The sequence below is a fragment of the Phacochoerus africanus genome, chromosome 1 (assembly GCF_016906955.1).
Source record: "Phacochoerus africanus isolate WHEZ1 chromosome 1, ROS_Pafr_v1, whole genome shotgun sequence".
NCBI classification, from domain to species: Eukaryota; Metazoa; Chordata; class Mammalia; order Artiodactyla; family Suidae; genus Phacochoerus; species Phacochoerus africanus.
Window position 1 is genome coordinate 157,768,889 of NC_062544.1, and position 22,336 is coordinate 157,791,224.

Consider the following 22,336-nt stretch of genomic DNA (forward strand, 5'->3'; position numbering starts at 1 on the left):
GAACAACACAGGTCTGAACTGCATGAGTCTGCTTACATACACATTTTTTTTTTCAGAGCTGCACCTGTGGCATATGGAAGTTTCTAGGCCAGGGGTCAAAATGGAGCTGCAGGTTCAAGCCTACACCACAGCTACAGCAACACCGGATCTGAGCTGCATCTGCGACCTATGCCTCAGCTTGCGGCAAGGTGGGATCCTTACTCCACTAAGTGAGGCCAGGGATTGAACCCGTACCCTCACAGACACCAGGCCGGTTTCTTAACCCACCAAGCCACAATGGGAACTCCACGTTTTTTTCAATAAATATACTGGGAAAATTTTTGGAGAGTTGCAAAAATTTGAAAAGACTTGCATTCAAACCACATAACCTATATATCAAAAAAATTATAAAAATTAGGTATGTCATGAATTGCATAAAATAATGTAGATACTATTAATTTTATCACTACCATTAAATATACATAAATTATAAAAAGTTAAAACATATCAAAACTTACCCATACAAACACTTACAGACTGTCACATTGGCGCCATTTGCAGTTGGGAGAAACAAATGTAAAGATGCAATAGTAAATCATAACTGCATAAAATTAACTATAGTACATACTATATTACTGTCATAATTTTATAACAACTTCCTGTTGCTATTTAGTATCTGCTTAAAATGCTGTGTGACACTAATCATCTCCATGTGACCAGTTCGATTCTTCAGTAAATTGTATAAGTGCAGTACAAAGTGATCTTTTGCAGGTCTTTGTTATTTTTCATGTTTAATGCAATGCTGTAAACTAAGTAACAACATGGAAACCATGTGAAGTGCCACTAGTAATGCTGGAAGCAGAAAAAAGTCAAGACATTACAAGGAAAATCTGAGTTGCTTGATATGTACCATTGATTGAAATCTCAGCTGTGGTTGCCCACCATTTCAAAATAAATGAACCTAGCATAAAGACCATTTTAAAAAGAAAAGGAAATTTGTGAAGTCATTATTGTAGCTGGCAGGAACTCTGTATTTTTTGTGAAAGATCTTTTTATTTCATATTGAAAATGCAGCTTTTATGTGGGTACAGGACTGCTTTAACAAAGGCATACCTACAGACTCTAATATGTGCCAAGAAAAAGGCAAAGTCATTACATTAAAAACTGGAAAATTTATTGCCAGCAATGGATGGTCTGGTAATTTTATAAACAAGGTTTGGTTTTAGAAATATTAAGGTAACAGGAGAGGCAGCTTCTGACCACCAAGAGGCAGCAGATGAGTTTCCAGATGCCATTAAGAAAATAACTGAGGAGAATGATAGCTGCTTGAACAGATTTTTAATGTAGATCAAAGTATCCTATTCAAGAAAAAAACTACCACAAAGAATATTACTAGCAAGGAAGAGAAGCACCAGGACTAAAGGCAGGAAGGATCTGGCTGACCCTACTTTTTGAGCAAATGCAGTCAGGTTTATGATCAGACTGCCCCTGTGTATAAAGCTACTAACTCAACCCTTGAAGGGAAAAGATAAACATCAGTTATCGATCTTTTAGTTGTACAACAAGAAAGCCTATACAACAAGAAAGCCTGGATAATGAAAACTCTTTTTCTTGATTGGATCCATTGTTGCTTTGTCCCTGAAGTAAGGAAGTACCTTGCCAGTGACTGACGTTTAAAGGTCAATGCCCCTGTCTGCCCAGAACCCTATGAGTTCAACATCAAAGGTGTCAAGGTGGTCTACTTATCCCCAAACATGATGTTTCTAATTTAATCTCTAGATCAGGGAATCAAGGACCCTTAAGGCTCATTACACACGATACTGTACAGAAAGGATTATCAATGCTAATAGAGAGAACACAATGAAAGTCTGTAAGGATCATACTATTGACGATGCCATTAGCGTTATAGGAAAAATGAGAAAGCTACCAGACTCTTAGTAATAAAGTTCTATTGGAGAAAAATTTGTCCAGATGTTGTGCATGAGTTCACAGAACTTAAAACAGAGCCAGTAAAGGAAATCATGAAAGGGATTGCAGACATGGCAAAAAAAAAAAAAAAAAAGTGGAGGGTACAGAATTTTTAGATGTGAATCTTGGAGAAATTCAAGAGCTAACTAACAGACCCTATACCAAAGAATTAACAGAAGGTGACTTGATGGAGATGAGTGCTTCTGAACCAGTGTCAGACACTGTAGAAGAAGACAGAGAAGAAGCAGTGGTAGAAAACAAACTGACATTAAACAAGCTGGTAGAAGGATTCTGCTAATTCAAGACTGCTTCTTTTATGACATGAATGCTTCTTTGACATGGGCACTGAAACTAAGGCAAACAGTGGAAGAAAGATTAGTACTGTGTAGAAGCATTTTCAGAGAAATGAAAAATCAAGTCAGACAGAAATACTGATGTATTTCCATAGAATTACACTGAATATACCTGCCTACACTTCCATCTCCTCCAACCTCTGTCCTCTGAGACAATAAGACCAATTCCTTCTCTTCCTCTGTCTATTCGATGTAAAAATGATGATGAAGACCTTTATGATGTTTTCAACACTATATTTTATATTTAATACTATATTTAATACTTTATGTTTCCAATACTGTACTATGAATATGACTGTAATACTGTATGCCATAAAAATTTTATAGCAATTCATTCATTAGTGTAAAGGCTAGATTACTGTGAAACAATTACATCAGTTACACTAGGCTACCATAAAGCAATCATATTGCTGGCTTCTTCGTTATCAATGAATAAAGTATATCTGTAAATAAATATGAATTATTCACATTACCTTTTCATTTGTGATATCTAGTATTAGTAATACAAAAAACATCTATCATATTTTGCATTATATAAGACAATGATGATAGAGGCACTAACAATTCATCTTATAAACAGATGATATAAACTTAGTGTAAAGATAAATATAGTACTGTAGGTGTACTCTCCCTTTTTTACGATTTTCTTAATAAAATTTTTCTTTCCCTTGTTCAAGATAAGAACACAGCATATAATACACATCAAATACAAAATATGTGTTAACTGACTGTCAATGCTATTGGTAAGGTTTCTAGTCAACAGTAGGTTATCAGTAGTTAAGTTTTGGGGGACTCAAAAGTTATACGAGGATTTTCGATTATGGGGAGGATGCAGGGAGGGAAGATCAGAGTCCCTAACACTCATGTTGCTCAAAGGTCAGCTGAATATTAAATGTGTTGCAAAGATTTCCCTACACAGGTGTCACACTTAAATATCTGAAAACTATACAAGCTGACCTTTGGAAAATACATCTAAGAATTTATATATGGAGATCTGATTCTAATAATTTGAGGAAGAAATACTACTACATTCTACATTACTTCCCAGCAACTGACTCCCAACAGAAACCAAGTATATCTATGACTCTGAACAACTACAGGCTGCTCTGGGAATTAATGTATTTCTAAATTGGGTTGAAACTACAATTACAAAGCACTTCTGTCTGGGTGCAGATTTGTAGGGCCTTAAAAAAAAAAAAAAAAAAAAGGTTATCTGAGAGTTTCCTGCTGGCCTATCAAGTTAAGGATGTGGTGGTGTCACTGCTGTGGCACAGGTTTGATCCCTGGTCTGGGAACTTCAGCATACTGCGGGAACAGCCAAGAGAAAATGTTACATAATAACGGGGTTATAAGTAGTTTGTAGTAGTAAGGAATAGTAGCTATGGTACATTACTTTTTCAGAAGTTAAGATACTCTTGGATCATTTTATCTAAACTTAAAACACTTTCAATCAAAATGACTTCTAAGTCATCTCACCTTTACTTTTCTTTATAATACAATATGTTCATTCACTTAACAGAATTATTATTATTATTATTATTATTATTGGTCTTTTCTAGGGCCTCACCTGTGGCATATGGAGGTTCCCAGGTTAGGAGTCTAATGGGAGCTGTAGCCGTTGGTCTACGCCAGAGCCACAGCAATGCCAGATATGAGCCACATCTTCGACCTACACCACAGCTCATGGCAATGCCAGATCCTTAACCCACTGAGCAAGGCCAGGGATCAAACCCAAAACCTCATGGTTCCTAGTCGGATTCGTTAACCACTGAGCCATGACAGGAACTCCCATTTAACAGAATTTTAATGGCTACTCCATGTGAACTACGCATTTTTCTAGGATCTTGGGATCTAATGTTTCTTATTATCAGATATTTCAGAATTTTATCACAAAATATGATTTATCAAAACTAACCTCCTTCTACTCCCAGGAGACTAAATGACCTACATGGTCTTTTGAAGAAAAAAAAACAACCTAATAAAATAATGTACATTTAACAATAAGCAAGCATTTAAATGCAGTTTCTTGAGTATACAGAGTAGCAAAAGATCAGTATCTTACTAAAGTGATTGAAGACAAAATAGATAGTCTTAGAAGATATCTAACTTTCTTTTATTTAAGGGCCATAGCCATGGCATTTAGAAGTTCCCAGGCTAGAGGTCGAATCAGAGTTTTAGCTGCTGGCCTATGCCATAGTCACAGCAACATGGGACCCGAGCTATGTCTGCAACCTACACCACAGCTTGCAGCAACACTGGATCCTTAACCCACTGAGCGAGGCCAGGGATTGAACCAGCATCCTCATGGATACTAGTCAGGTTCTTAACCTGCTGAGCCACAACAGGAACTCCAGAAGATACCTAATTCTTTAAAATGAATACATTCTAGTAATAATCAAAACTGTGTTAGATATACTGTTAAAAAAAAAAAAGAATAATGGTTTTTAAAAGTCTTCTTTGATTAGGTCAACAACCTCAAATATTGGGATAAAATATTTAGGAATACAAAATAAATGCCTTTTGAATAATTTCACTTGCTACAGTTATCACTTTTGGTAACACTTTATTATTTTGATAATATTCACAGGAATCGTTTCTTAGGTATACAATGAGCTTCGTTTTGCTAAATTCCTCATTTTCCTCTAGTTTTCTAAAAATCTTACTATGAAGCAATGATTTCCTATTCATTATGCATTTTCACAGTGAATTCATACTTGTTTTCCCTTCATTCTATTCTCATATATGAGTATTTTTATAACTAAATCTTGCTTTCTCTTATTTCCTTTAGAGTAACGTTCTCAATAGTTGTTATACATTAGAATCACCTGGTGAGCTTTTGCAACATCCTATGCTCAGGTCACATGCCTTACAAATTAAATCAAGGTGTCTGGGGGATATGGAAGGGAGCCAGGTATCAGTATAACCATGTGATATCAACGTAAAACAATATTTAGGAACTACTGTCTTAAACTCTTAATAATCATTTTATCATATGATAGTGCCTTGAAGGTCTAAGATGTATACTACTTTTTAATCTATGATCTGAATCAGCTGTATTGCAAGCCTAGCGTGGTAGTATAGTAGTTGGTGAGTAAACCTACTACTTGCACCTTAATCTGGTTTTGCTACTTTCTATTTGCCATGTAAAAACTCAAATAGTAACAAAATATGTATTTTTCAGTGAAAAATAGTCCCAAAGAAATGTTTCAGAATCCAAGAGTTTTTGAATTTTAGAAGTTAATACCTTATATTCCATCATACCCCAACAGAATCGGGGGCAGCTCCCTGTAATAAGGAACATTAATATTTAAGAGCCAGACATGTAGATATTCACAATGATTGGGATAAATAAAAACTGTAAATAGCCTCATGTCATTTGAGTCCAGGTTTTGGAGTTTCAGGGTTTTACAAGAAATTAAGAAAAACGATTGTGGAATATTTGCTTAGAAGACAATTTAAAGTCACCCCTTTCTCCCATAAAATGTGACTATATACACAGTCTGAAAGTCACTAGTAGAATATTTCTACAAATATGTACATGAAAATGTTTTGGCATTGCTGCTAGAGTTAAGGTGAACAGCTGAAGAGAAAGACATATATCGAGCAACCTGTGTTTGAGTATTTACTTTACCATGTGTTTATAGTACTTTTCAATTAAAAATAAATACTACTGCTATTAATAATAAAAAGCCTGTGCCTATCCTACTGGAGGGAGCGGACCTAGAAGAAAACCAATCTTTGTTGTTAGTATTGAAATTCAAGAAACAGGAACACCTATCAGAAAATAGAAATCTTAATTAAATCAAAGGCAGAATTTTAAAACTGGAATTAACGGTGGCCTAAAGCATGACACAAATTGAGTTCATCATAATACAATACAGAAATAAAACTGTAAAAGTATATCCAACATTTACAATCAGTGTGAAACTGACAGTCTATGTTAATGAAAATGGAAAATTATGCAGAAAAATTATTTCTTCATGATTAATTTGTGAAGACTAGCAAAGAAAACTTGCATTCTAAACGGAAATCAGAGTATCTGAAGCAGAGTGTCCTGAATAGAAGGTCAAGTTTTACACACACACACACACACACACACACACACACACACACACACACACTCTCTCACACAGAAAATGAGAAAAGGGGATGGGGTGACAATGGTGGGATTCCATGTAAAATAATTTGGAGAATTCTGTATTAAATAAAGGTAAGGAGGTTTTTCTCCATTAGAATTTCTAAGAACCTTAATTAAATAAGATAATGTGCTTTGACAATCTCTAAGATAGGTATTAACAGGCAGCCTGCTCACACTTTGTTGACTTCTAAACTTTTTTTTCTTTAAAGCATTTAATAGGACTAGCATTCCACAGAACACAAAACTGCTGGAGATACATTTATAAATTCAGCAATTTTAGATGGTCTTCAAGAATGAATATCAAGAATCGACTTCTACCTCATACCATTAATTTTCTTATCCTTGTCAGCCATCAGTCAATATTCAGTGCTACTACCTCCATGCAATGAAATAAAATTTCTAAAGATGATTAATTTTGGAGTTAGTAGCATGGATTATATAAATGAGAAAATAGTATATCTTCTCTTATGCTAAACACCAAATCAAAACAAAACTTAAAATAATCAAATTCGCCATTTACAAGTATAAGCAGGCAATTTGTATAAATATTGAAATGCTATACCTCATCAAATTCTTCAGTCATTTTTCTGATGATTTCTGCATTCTGCATATTTCGAAACATCTCTATTCTCACAGTACCTGTGGAACAACAGATTTTATGGTTAATCTTTTTCTATCACATGCTAAAAACTGAATTTAAACTGATCACTGTTTGCAAAGTTTTGTATGAAAGTTTTTGGGTTTTTCTCCCTTCTTTCAAACTTCAATCTATTCTAAGGGAATACCTTGTTTAAGAATTTCAAAGTTCCTTAGACATTTAAAAAAACCTAAATATACTAAGAATTAGGTAAGTATAAGAAAAAATAATGAGAGGAGTGTAACTGGAGAAGGAAAAGACAAAGACATAATAAAACAATGAATTTAAACTGTAGGGAGGGCCCTGAGGATTGACTTAAATATATACTGGTGCTATCCAGACACATAGCTGGCTGCCTTAGTTTTAAAAACATCCAAGTACAGAGAGTGTTATCTCCCTTCAAGGCTCCCTCTTATCTATTTTTTTTATCATCAGAATATTCTTCTATAAATTAAAACCAAATGTCCGTTAATCTAACAACACAGTTTAGTTAAATCTCCTTCCTCCGAACATGACAAGTTGCTCAGTAACTTCTATAAGGATCAAAGAAAAAGTTCTCATCTCATTCTTTCATCCTACTTTTACCTTTATTTTTATCTCAAATATGGTTATGTAAATATTATCACTCTTATAATGTAAGAGCAGTTTATATAGAAAATCCATGTCAAAAAATAACACTTTAATGAAACTGAAATGAGGTTCAAAATGAACTTAGGTACAGAGAATTTCGGCCTAGTACTTAAATGAAGTTCAATTTCACCTGTATAAATGTAAAATATTCAGGTTACAAGTCACAAGAATAACACACAATAAATCAGGAAGAAAATAATCACTTTATGCCCTCTGCAAGGTTCCTGGCCAGTGATTCCCAGCTCCAATTCATGTCACAATAAGGAATATAAGGGGGCAGAGTCTCTGAAATGTATTGTACTCTTACAGGAAAGATCATGGAGCAGTAGAATAGCCACTACAAGTCAAAGTGTGATCTTAATTCAGAGTCCCAACAAAAAGTAAAATAGCACATCTGACACATTAAACTTAGTTTGACCTAATTTTTATTAAACTATAAAATGAGAAAAATAGTATCTGCCCTATGTTTTAATCAGAATCAGTTTAAATCATATATTTATTTATTTACTTTGCCTTTTAGGGCTGAATCCATGGCATATGGAAGCTACCAGGCTAGGGGTCCAATCGGAGCTGCAGCCTCTGGCCTATACCACAGCCAGATCCGAGCCACATCTGTGACCTACATCACAGCTCACAGCAACGCCGGAACTTAACCCACTGAGTGAGGTCAGGGATCAAACCTGCGTCCTCATGGATACTAGTTAGATTCCTTTCTGCTGAGCCACCATGGGAACTCCCACATTTTATTTATTGATACATAGCTCTCATTCATTTTCAGGATGCTGAATTCATTAATTAGGTACCACCAACAGGTAGTCCCTAAACTCATGTGAAGAAATGAGACAGTCTAGGTTGGAAGGTGAGCAAAAAGGAAAAATATTTTATTTTTAAATTACTCAATGAATTTTATTACATTTATACTTGTACAAAAATCATCACAACCAAATTTTGTAGCAAGGAAAAATATTTTAGAGAGTACTTCCCCAATATGCAGTTTCCTAAACAAAATGAGAAACTTTTTATTGTGATTTTATTTTTTTTAATGCCAAAAACAGTAATGTAGAGAGTATTTAAGTGTTGAAGACAGGTTGTTTATGCACTACAATAAGCCTCATTTTCAGAGGATTTTTAAAAATTAAATAAGAAATATGCTAAATTGATAATTATAAATGATCTCAAATAAAAGTAACTTTCTGTTAGATATTATTATTTTTTTCTCTTTTTGGCCACACTCACGGCAATATGGAAGTTTCTGGCCACAGGTATGACCTAAACTACACCTGTGGCAATGCTAGATCCTTACCTTTACCCCACCACACCAAGCCAGGGATCAAACATAGGCTGCCACAGAAACAATGCCAGATTCTTAACCCACTGTGCCACAGTGGGAATTCCCTGTTAGATATTCTTAAAATTACTCACATTAAACAATACTGTTTATATTTAACCTTGTTATGAGTCATGAAATATTCTATCAATCTGAAATAGATTCCCATAGATAAAAAGCATGTTAATTTCAGGGGTTAATTCACAATACTCTTAATAAGCACTATCACATTCCTAAGGACTAAGAAATAAGCAAAAGAGGTAAAATCAGATGTTAAAATAATTAAACATGGAAAGATTAATTGTTCTTCTTACTGAGATGGAAAGATCTTATATTTTAAATCAAGTGTCATTACATGGTTAAATCTGTCAAATTTGTCAAAAGGCATCAATCTGTATATTCCAACTGTGTGAATTTCAACGCATCGAAATTAGAGCTTGGAAAAACTGATTTTTAAAAAATTCAAGAAAAAGGACAACACTAATCCTACTACTTCAGCAATAAGTTACACATATCACTGTTAAAATATTTCCAGTATAAATAATGCTCAGCCACTTCATTTCCACAAGTGACACAACAATTTTCACATATGGTGAAATCAACTATAATTTCAATAAACTAGCTATGTTAGTTCATAAAGGGAGGATCATTTCACTGCATCAATTTAATATGGTAAAGTAAAAGGCAACAGAACAGTAACTAGCATTAAAAGTAATATGAAAAAAACCACCCCATGCTTAGCATCTTTAATGTTGACTACAAGAGTTCCCGTTGTGGCTCAGTGGTTAACAGATCCGACTAGGAATCATGAGGTTTTGGGTTTGATCCCTGGCCTTGCTCAGTGGGTTGAGGATCCAGCATTGCCATGAGCTGCAGTATGGGTCACAGAAATGGCTCGGATCCCGCGCTGCTGTGGCTCTGGCGTAGGCTGAAGGCTACAGCTCTGATTTAGACCCCTAGCCTGGGAACCTCCATATGCCGTGGGAGTGGTCCCAGAAAAAGGCAAAAAAAAAAAAGACAAAAAAGAAATAAAATAAAAATAAAGTTGACTACGATATAAAAATAAAAATTACTAATAAAATAAAACCACATGTTTAAAAACAATAATTTTGAAAATGAACAGAAGATTGTTATTGAGATTTTTAAGGAAGGAATTTCTTCTACTGACACACTGACTATTGCAGACAGTAGTCTATTTACTTGTTTTCCAACTATTCATTCTTCAAATGGAACCAACAACTGTACTGAAACTGCTTCCTCCCATTAGTGATCTCCTAGCTGCTAGATCAGTCTTTCCTTAGAAACATCCTATCTATTCTATTTAAAGCATGTTTATTTTATTGGTTTTTATAGCAGCCTATGTTTGCACTGTCTCTGATTACTTATTTTGATTTCTTTTGGTTACTTTTAGTCATTTACCTGACTAAAGCTCCATACAAGCATTCTTCTTCATCCCTTTTTACATTTCTAACCTGGAAATGGCCCCCATCTAGCTTATCCCCTAGAAAATGGTATGGCAGAGACCACTGCTTATTGATCTTTGTATTCTTCCATGAGCCTTGAAAAAGGCATGACATCTTAAAGCTCCTCTGTCCTACTAAGCTTTCACTAATAAAGAAAAAAATCTTTTTGTAACTCAAGACTAATACTCAAAATAAATTAAAAAGCTAACCTCAGTTCAACTTTCAAAGAAAAAAATCTTTTTGTAACTCAAGACTAATACTCAAAATAAATTAAAAAGCTAACCTCAGTTCAACTTTCAATTCTTGGTTCTTAAAAATGAATATTTCTAATAGAAGATTACCCTAAATTATGAATAAAAAAGGTAAATTGAGTATTTTAAATAATTCAGATTCATGGGAATATAAATACCCAAAAATAAATAGAAAAAAAGAATAAAGATTATCTTCTACTCTCTTAAATACTAACAAGTTTATCTATAAGAATCCTAAAAGAATAACCAACCAATATATATGTATTCTATATCAAAAAATAAAAGGTTGCTTTAACAGGCCCTCCTGACAGGATTATACTTCTAATAAAGTTAAAGGAAGGACTTTCAAAATTGTCATCTTAATCTATGAATAGTTCCAGAAACAGAAGTAACATCAGAAAGCTACCATAAGTTCCTAATCAAAAAATTTTAAAAGATGAGTAAAAGATAAATTTACATACTCGTTTGCTTTGACATTGTACTTGCTGCAAAGCATCCATAAAATGACACATGTGCAAAATAATGAACGCACAAGATTATTCCCTGAAACACTGTTTGTAATGGTAGAAAAAGGGAAAAAAAACATATACTCCAAAATTAGAATCAGATTAAATAAGTAAAAATGGTGATGATAATGACAATGGTGGTTGGCAGCCAACATTTTGGTGCACACCATCTGCCAGGCATCGTGGTAAGTAAGCACTTAAATTTCACAACAACTTTATTCAGAATACAATTTTTCTCCCATTTTACTGATGATAAAATTGAGGTACCTAGAGATTTAGCAATTTGTAAAAAAGGGTTTCCCAATAGCAGAACCATGGTCTATATGCAGGAAGTCTTGCTATGACAAATCACTACTCTCTTAACTGACTCAAAGTCAATGGTTTCCATGGAGGTATTTTTTAAAAAGCTATCTGGAACACACCCTCACACAATGCACAAAAATAAACTAAAAATGGTTTAAAAACTTAAAACATAAGACACCATCAAACTCCTAGAAGAGAACATAGGCAAAACATTCTCTGACATCAACTTTACAAATGTTTTCTTAGGTCAGTCTCCCAAGGCAACAGAAATAAAAGCAAAATAAACCAATGGGGTGTAATCAAACTGACAAGCTTTTGCATAATAGAGGAAATCATAAAAAAAAAAAAAAAGACAACCTAGGGAAAAGGAGAAAATAGTTTCAAATGATGCAACTGACAAGGGCTTTATCTCTAAAATATACAAACAACTCACACAACTCAACAACAAAAAAACCCAACAACCCAACTGAAAAATGTGCAGAAGACCTGAATAGACATTTCTCCAAAGAAGATATACAGATGGCCCAACAAGCACATGAAAAAATGCTCAACATCACTGATTATTAGAGAAATACAAATCAAAACTACTATGAGGTACCACCTCACACCTGTCAGAATGGCCTTCATTAATAAGTCCACAAATTACAAATGCTAGAGAGGGTGTGGAGAAAAGGGAACCCTCTTATACTGTTGGTGGGAATGTAAATTGGTACAACTACTATGGAAAACAGTATGGAGGTACCTTAGAAAACTAAATATAGAACTACCATATGACTGAGCAATCCCACTCTTGGGGATATATTCAGACCAAACTTTCCTCGAAAAAAGATACATGCACCCACACGTTCACTGCACCACCATTCACAACAGCCAAGACATGGACACAACCTAAATGTCCAATGACAGATAAATGGATTAAGAAGATGTGGTATATATACACAAAGGAATACTACTCAGCCATAAAAAGAATAATGCCATTTGCAACAACATGGATGGAATTAGAGACTCTCATACTGAGTGAAACAGGTCAGAAAGACAAATCTGGTATCTAATATACAGCATAAATGAACCTTTCCACAGAAAAGAGAATCATGGACATGGAGAACAGACTTGTGGTTGCCAAGGGGGAGGGGGTAGGAGTGGAATGGACTGGGAATCTGGAGTTAATAAATGTAAACTATTGCCTTTGGAATGGATAAGCAATGAGATCCTGTTGTAGAGCACTGGGAACTATATCTAGTCATTTGTGATGGAGCACAATGGAAGATAATGTGAGAAAAAGAATGTATATATACATGTGTGTGTGAGTGGTCACTTTCCTGTACAGTATAAAATTGACAGAACACTGTAAAGCAATTATAATGGAAAAAAATCATTTTAAAAAATAAAAAATAAAGTTATCTATGATTGATATGAAAATATCTGTAGAATATCCTCATACATGATAAACGAAGGGACAGGTTCCAGTTCAAGATGGCAATGTAGGAAGATCCTGAACTCACCTTTTCTCATGGATACAATGAATCTACAGTTACATATGAAAGATTTTCCTCTTACAAAAATTTAAAGGCTAGCTGAATGATGACTACACATTAGGCAAATGAGAAGAAAACCACATCAAAACAGGTAGCAGAGGCTGGCATAAAATATCACTAAATATGGTGTAAAAACAAATCCCATTTAGAGCAGAGCAAAATATAACTGAGAGGGAACTCAAATCCAGAGCTTCTCCCTGAGGAGTGAAAGCCTGAAACCCCACATCAGGCACCTCGAAGACATGCACTTGAGAGATAAGCCCCCTCAAACAACTAACTGTGAAAACCAACAGAGCTGTCATCCCGAGACCCACAAAGTGGTATTAATCTGTTACAAAGCTCTGAAAGGGCCTGCACAACTTGGACTCATCTAGGGCCCAGATCAGAGGCAGCCTGACACAAACAAATTTAAAGTGAATAAAAATTACTTGCTTATTATGTTAAAACATGGCCTAAGGGCAAGCACCTAATTTAACACACTAGGGGAACTCTCTCTAGGGATGAAAAGTGGAGGGAACCATCTTCACACTTTCTCTGTGCTATGCTCCACAGCACCAATATCTCCCAGAATGGAGCCTGTACATGTGCCTGGCACCCTAATTTTTGTGGCTGCTGCTCAGGATATGATTGTTGATCACCTGGCTCTAGACAGGCCAGGGGAGCTTGCATTCCTGATCATTCAGAACTCTAATAATCAGTGAAACCCAGAATGGAACTCATATCAATCTGTTGCCCTCATTTTTGTGACTGCTGCCAGGGTACACTTTTACTTCACCTGGCTTTGTGACCAGTAGTACTTACTTATTTTGCAGCTCTCACACGACTATAACCCATGTAGAAAGAGTTCTAAACCAGTTACCACCTCCAGAGCACAGCAAGAGGCAACAGATCTAAGAATTCAGTCTTTCTGTGAAGGAGGCCTATTAGCTAACCATTATGACAGTGGCACGAGCGGCAGTGTTTTATTTAAACACATCTAGGGGCTGACGTAATCCTTGTCAAAGATTCAGAGGGTGGGCACTATCTTCACACTCACCTTCTGCAGCGTTCCAGAGCACTAGTGTCTCCTGATGGGAAGCTTTACATGTATCTGGTGCCCTGTTTTTTTGTGTCTAATACCCTGGGTTTTGCAACTGGAGCCCAGGATCCCTTGATCATTTGGCTCTGGTGGCCAGAGGGCTTGAGTACTTAGGTCACATGGGACTGCAGCAACTGAACTGTGTCACACAGAGGTCATGGCACACAGGCAGCTGAAGGAAGCACATTCCCCAGTCCATGAAAGAAGACACTTTACTTGTCCTGCAGCTTCAGGTTGAGGGCCAGGCTTCAAGTTTGACACACATGTAATGGCATGTGGAGCTGCTCTCAAGGAACACAGACTGGATGTCATTTTGGTACTCTCCTTTTGCCTTGCTCCAGCTCACCATTATTTCCTAGAAAGCAGCTTATATTATATATACACTCATCTGGAGTCCTGATACTTGCGGCTGCTGCTGAAGGGATACCTCTGTATCTCCTTGCTCTGGTAACCAGTGGGGCTTATGCTTGCAGCGCTTCACACTATATATGTTATATCTACATACTTTTAAAACCTGCTGCCTCATGTCCTGGCTTCTACTCAGCTTGAATCTAGGTGATGAAATCTACTTTGGGACAGTGAGAGGTCTTGGCACATTTTCAACTATCAGGAGCTATTAAAAATATATTAGGCTGCTTAGACAAGCATAGAGGTTTGAAAGATGACCAATAGTTGGGGCAAAGCAGAAGAAAAAGTTTCATCTCCTGCACAAGTCCACTCCTTCAAGACTGAGAGAAGTGGTTATTTCATCTACTGTATAGAAAACAACACAGAGAGTCAAGGAAAATCAAGAAATAGGAACATGTCCCAAATGAAAGAATAAGGTAAAAACTTCAGGGGAAAAAATTAATGAAATAGAGGTAAGTATTTTATCTTATAAAGTAATGATCATAAAGATATTCATGGAACTGGGAAGATTAATGGATAAATACAGTGAAAGTTCAACAGAGATGGAAAACATTAAAAAAGCACCAAATACGGAGTTCCCATTGTGGCACAGTGGAAACGAATCTGACTAGGAACCATGAGGTTGCAGGTTTGACCCCTGGTCTTGCTCAGTGGGTTAAGGATCTGGTGTTGCCATGAGCTATGGTGTTAGGTCGCAGAAGCAGCTCAGATCCTGCGTTGCTGTGGCATAGGCCGGCAGCTCTAGCTCTGATTTGACCCCTAGCCTGGGAACCTCCATAAGCCGTGGATGTGGCCCTAAAAAGACACACACACACACAAAAAAGCAAAAAAAAAGCACCAAATACAATTCACAGAGATGAAAAATACAATAACTGAACTGAAAAGCACACTAGAGGAGTTCAAGAGAAGACTAAAAATGAAGCAGAAGAAAGGATCAATCAACTTGAAGAACAATTACTGGAACTTACCCCAATCACAGCAGCAAAAAGAAAAAAGAATGAAGATAGTTTAAGGAATTTACAGGATAATACCTAACTAATGAAAATGCTAACATTCACATTATAGGTCTCCTAGAAGGAGAAAAGAGGGAGAAAGGGGCAGAAAACAGATATCCAAATCCAGGAAGCCCAGAGAGTTCCAAATTAGATAAACTAAAAATGGCCCACAGCAAGACATATACAAATAATCTTTTAAAAGTTAAAGACAAGGAGAGGATATTAAAAGCAACAACAGAAAAACATAAAAGGAAACATACAAGGAAACGCCAAGAGACTCTGAGCAGAATTTTCAGCACAAACTTTGTAGGCCAGAAGGGAGTGGCAGGATAGATTCAAAGTGCTGAAAGAAGAAAACTTCCTAATAAGAATACTCTACCTGGCAGAGTTATTATTCAGAACTGAAAGAGAGTGTTCCAGACAAGCAAAAGCTAAAGGAGTTCATCATCACTAAACCAGCCTATAAGAAATGTTAGATAGACTTCTGCAAGCTGAAAGGAAAGGACACTAGTTATCACAACACATATAAAAGAACAAATCCTACTAGAAAAGCAAATATACAGTAAATTTGTGGATTAATGACTTATAAAGCTAATACAAAGATTAAAAGGCAAAAGTAGTAAAAACAAGTCTAATTAGGTAAGGGAGACGTAAGATAAAAAATGTGAAAAGTAACATGAAAAATATAAAATGTGGAGAGCCGGGGAGAGAGGAAAAATGCTGAGTTTCAAAATGGGATGAGACTTAAGTTGTTATAAAAGTAAAATCTGTAATATGTCTCACGATAATCACAAAGCAAAAACCTACAGTATAAATACACAGAAGATAAAGAGATACAAATATACATATATTGCTAAACAAAGTCATCAAACCACAAATGAAGAAGGCAGGATAAGAAGAAACAGAGAGAAAATACAAAAACAGCCAGAAAAAAATTAATAAAATGGCAACAAGCACATACCTATCAGCAATTACTTTATTTATTTTAGGGCCACACCCTAAAATACGGGGGTTCTCAGGCTTGGTGTCGAATCAGAGCTACAGTTGCCAGCCTACGCCACAGCCACGACAGATCCTTGATCCGCTGAGCAAGGCCAGGGATTGAACCTGCGTCCTCATGGATGCTAGTATCAGCAATTACTTTAAATGTAAATAGACTAAATTCTTCAACCAAAAGACATGGATTGGCTGAGTGAATAAAAATAAAGGACTCATCTATATGCCACCAACATGAGACATACTTTATTATTATTGTTATTTTGGTCACATCTGTGGCATGAGCAATTTATAAGGCCAAGATTCAAACCCTTGCCATGGCAGCAACTCAAGCCCCAGCAGTGACAAAGCTGGATCCTTAATCTGCTAAGCCAACAGGGAACTCCAAGACACACTTTAGATGTAAGGACACACACACAGTAATGTGGAGGGATAGAGAAAAGAAATTCCATGCAAACAGCAACCAAAAGAAAACTGGAGTATCTATATGTATATCAGACAAGACAAAACAGACTTAAAAAAATAAAAATAATGGTATAGGTATAATTAAAAAATTAAAATATGTAAAACAGTGGTAAAGGGGTCAATACAACAAAAGGATATAACACTGAAAATGCAATATTAGAAGACTTTCATATCTCACTTAAATCAATAAATAGAACATCCAGACAGAATATCAATAAGAATATCTGCTTTCAATGGCATGTTAGACCAGATGGACTTAACAGATATTATAGAACATTTCATCTAAAATCAACAGAAAATACATTCTTTCCAAGAGCACAGGAACATTTTCTGAAATAGATATATGTTAGGCCACAAAATAAGTCTTAATAAATTTAAGAGGACTGAAATCATATTAAGCATATTTTATGGCCACAATGGTAAAAAAATAGAAATTAGTTACATGAAGAAAACTGGAAAATTCACATATATTTGGAGATTAAATAACATGCTACTGAACAATAAAGGTCAAAGAAATCAAAAGATAAATTAAAAAATACCTTGAAACAAATGAAAATGGAAATGGAACATATCAAAATTTATGGGATGCAATAAAAGTAGTTCTAGGAGAGAAATTTATTGAGATAAATGTCTACCTCGAGAAACAAGAAGTATCTCAACAATCTAACTTAACATCCCAACAAACTAGAAACAGTAGAACCAAATTAAGCCAAAAGTTAGTAGAAGAAGGGAAATAATAAAGATTGGAGCAGAAATAAATGAAATAGAGACTAAAAAGACAATAGGAAAGATCAATGAAACTAAGAACTTGTTCTTTGAAAAAATTTAAAAAATGGACAAATCTTCAGCTAGTCTTACCTGAAAAAGACCGAACTCAAATAAAGAAAAAGAAATGAAAGAGATGTTAAATCTGTTTCTACAGAAATACAAAGGATAAAAGAAACTATTATGTACAAAGAAATCCCAAAAATTTGGACAATCTAGAAGAAATGGATAAATTCCTAGAAACACACTGTCTAATGAGAGTCAATCATATCAAAACAAAAAATTTGAACAAACAGAATACTAGAGTAAAGAAAAATGAGTACTCAAAGACCAACCAACAAACAAAAGTCCAACACCAAATACTTTACCAAAGGTTGGTGAATTCTACCAACCTTTCAAAGAAAAATTAATGCCAATATTTTCAAATTCTTCCAAAAAATATCATGGGGGGAGAGGTGTGTAGAACTCTTCCAAACACATTTTATAAGACCAGCATTACCTTCATACCAACAGCAGACAAGGATGTCACAATAAAAAAGCAAAGAAAATTAAAGGCCAATATCCCTGATGAATACAGATACAAAAATCTCAAATAACAGCACATCAAGTTCAATAATACATTAGAGGTCTTAGAGCATAATCAAGTAGAACTATGGAGTTCTCATTGTGGCTCAGTGGGTTAAGAACCACACATAGTTTCCATGTGGATATGGGTTCAATCCCTGGCCTCGCTCAGTGGATTAAGGATCCAGCATTGCTGTAAGCTGAGGTGTAGGTCACAGATGCGGCTTGGATCCTGTGTTGCTGTGGCTGTGGCAGAGGCTGGCAGGTGCAGCTCAGATTCTACACCTAGCCTGGGAATTTCCATATGCTGCATGTGTGGCCATAAAAAAAAGAAAAAGTGAGAATTCTTCCAGTGATGCAGGAATGGTTCAACAGTCAATGTAATACATCACATTAACAAAATGAAGGATAAAAGTCATATGATCATCTCAATAAAGGCAGAAAAACATTTGACAAAATTCAATATCCATTCATGATAAAAAAACTTTCAATATAGTGGGTATAGAGAGAACATGCTTCAACATAATACAGGCCATGTAAGACAAGCCTAGAGTTAGCAGCTAACTCAATAGTACAAAGCTGAAAGCTTTTCTCTAAGATCAAAAACGTGACAATGAGGCCCGCTATCACATTTATTTAACATGGTACTGAAAGTCCAAGCCAGAGCAGTTAGTCAAGAATAAATAAACAAATAAAAGGGGAATGAAATCAAAAGGGAGAGGTAAAACTGTCACTGTTTGTAGATGATATGGTCATATATATGTGTGTGTATATAAATATAAAAATATACAACTAAATGAATTCAAAAAATGACACTGAACAAATAAGGATGATAAGAGAACTACATGAGATAACAAACATCAAGTATTTAGCACTGTACCTACAGTGTACAAGATGCTCAGTATTAAACTCCTCTACTTTGAGCATTCATTTTTTAATAGATTATTTTGCCCATTTTGGAGGCAACCTAAAAGCTCCAGTTCCTTATTTGAGCTCTACTGGACAAGAGATTCCTATTTATGCATGTTGCCCGGTTTATGCTGTTTGGAGATGAGATCAGTCACCTCCTTTATTCCAGAACCAAGGAAACTCATTACAGCAATTTTTCTATCACTCAGGCCTACAACCTCCAGAGTGGAGCTGGTAGCACTAAACATCCATGCCCAAAATGCCTAGAACCTGTCATAAGGATTAGATAAGGCAATAAAGACATTCTTAGAAAAGTCAAGCAGGAATCAACAAACTGTCTTATTCTCACACATACGGACCCACAACTTAGAGAACTGTATCTCTTTATTTTATTCAGTCCTTTTCAATTCTACACATCTGCTATTCTATGATGCTAGCCAGAGCAGAAACCCTAGCCTTCTTTGTATCCTTCCAACTAGGTAGAGAAGCAGGTAAAGAGAAGACTAAAGGTAAACAGAACTTTACTTAGCAGAAAAACAATTCATCCAAATATAACCAAAGTCTCTTTTAGGTATATTGCTCTTATGATATAGCAACATTCTGCCTCACTCAAAATTAAACCTAGGTATGGGTGAAATTCACTAACATTGCCTGAGAACACAGAGAGCCTTCCAAATAGTAGATGCTTTCTAAGTAAACATTCCATGTATTTAAAAGCTTTTTATCTTAAGGCTTTTCTTTTAAAGAGTGGACTAGAGTCTAAATAAATAAAACCTAATCTGGCAGCATCAGAGATAATCCAAGCACATAACAGGATGCTTTGGTTGTCATATTTTTTGTTTTATTTTTACTTTATGTAATAGCAGATTGTAAATCAATAGAAAATGGAGAAAGACCAAAAATAAATATGGATAAATTAGTACAGAAAATCAGAGTCAAAAAAGGAGAACAAATGCTAAGGCTACTAATACTGAGGATTCACTCAAGAGACATCTGTATACCAGACATGTAGGACTTAGTTATCTAGCATTGCAGTGATCATATTTAAGAGTCTTTCTCAAGATTTAAGGAGAGACAGACACTTTGCTTGCCTTTTAATGTGTATTTCAAGCTTAATTATAAATATCTTGTGATGTATTTGGTATGTCTAGGTAACACACAAAAATGGGAAAAAAATTACCTCACAGGTTATTATAAATAAATATACACTTTAAAAAACTTGTAAATCTTTTAAAATGCCTTAAAAATAGAAGTTGTTGTAACTACTTCTCCAGTGACAAGTCTGTCTCTAGATGGCAGCCTGTACTTTGTAACATTCATTGCTAAAAAAAAAAAAAAGCTAATTCTTCCTCTGTAAATACAAAAGGTAAGTGAAACATCAAACTAAATGCTCAGAAAGAAAAATCACATATTAGTACATGACTTTACCAAGCTTTTCAGAAATACATATTGATATCAATATCAAACCACAGAAATTTATGAAATATTAAATTTCAAATTTCGGAGCTTGCTTAAGCCATACTAGCACCGCCCAGGGCAAAAAGCAAGCAATGTCTAGAGCTGTAATTTATCAAACCATTTTCACCAAATCTTCAACAACATTATAACAACCTCATCTTCAATTCACACAGACAATAATTAGAGGAAAGGAGAGTGAGGAAAATAAACATAAAATGTCTGTCTGCTACCTCAGGATCTATTACTATTTGTTAATATAATTCAAGATGGCAGTGTTTCTCAATCTGCGGCACATGGATTCACAAGTATCTATGAACCTTTGAAACTGAAGATTTGAATCCATGTACTTCTGTGGAGAAAGGCCCCAAATGTTTAGGATATTATAAAAGGAATCTGAGAACTGAAAAATATCAACCAAAGATTTTTTTATGTTAGGGAAATAAAGGGAGAAATAAAACTGTGATGTAATGAATACCGCTAGAGAAGATTTACACTCGGAGCATGGTATGGAAAAGCAAAGACTGGACTTGGCGATGGGGAAAAGAAAAGGCTGAACTCTTCCTTCCTAATAAGTCAGGCTACGAGTGAAATGTTATTGTTTAAGGAGAACCATGTTTCATCTCTTAATGGCAAAGAAAAAGCACAAGGGAACTTGCCCATAAAGTTATAGGGATCCATAAATTAGTGAAAAATTTTATTTATCAAGTATCTGATTTATAGCCAATGCTATATATTTCACTCCAATTGCATAATATATGTAAGATAAATTAGTATTTAAGTATTTGAGGTTATTTAGGATTATTTGGCAGCTTCTTATAGAACTGTAAGTAAATGACCATGTACTATTTTTTTCACCTGTGTGTCAAAGCTATGTCAGTAAAGTCCTATATAATCTCATAGTTTTGTGAAATCCCTCTTACATTATTTTATATTCCACTAAGACTTTCTCAAACCATCTTTCTCAAACCATCTTTCTCTAAAATACATTTCATTTTATCAAACTTTCAAGTATGTACTCAAACAAACCAAAAAACCCAAAATAAAACACCTAACTGTGCTTAATAAGAGTCTCAAAGAATTTTCCTTAAACTGAATTACCTAGTTGCCCCGCTCCTCAGGTCATTTTAAAATTATTACTATTGCCAAGTATAGTTGATTTACAATGTTTCATCAAGTTCTGTTGTATAACAAAGTGACCCAATCACACACATTTCCCTGTGCTGTACAGTAGGATCCCATTCCAGATATAACAGATTCCCCAAAATGGTCCAAATGCCCATTCCTCCCACTCCTCTCCTTCCCCTACCAATGGGAATCCCAAGTCTGCTCTTTGTGGCCATGATCTATTTCAGTTTTTTGTTTGTTATTTTTAGAGAGGATCATCTGTTCCACATTTTATATTACACAAATAAGTGTTATCATATGGAATCTGTCTTTTTCTTTCTGGTTTATCTCACTTAGTATGAGAGTCTCTACTTCCATCCATGTGCTGCAAATGGCATTAGTTTTTTATCACTGAGTAATATTCCACTGTATATATGTACCACATCTTCTTAATCCATTCATCTCTTGATGGACATTCAGGCTGTTTTCATCTCTTAGGTACTG

The 22,336-nt window shown here is 35.2% G+C and overlaps 1 protein-coding gene across 1 annotated transcript in view; it reads right to left on the reverse strand.

Moving 5' to 3' along the window:
* STAG1 (stromal antigen 1) overlaps positions 1-22,336 on the reverse strand; it is a 415,995-nt gene that overhangs the window by 173,964 nt on the left and 219,695 nt on the right. Inside the window, exon 6 of the mRNA XM_047782999.1 lies at positions 7,001-7,077. Within this exon, the coding sequence (XP_047638955.1) occupies positions 7,001-7,077 (77 nt within the window). The remainder of the gene's footprint in view (positions 1-7,000; positions 7,078-22,336) is intronic.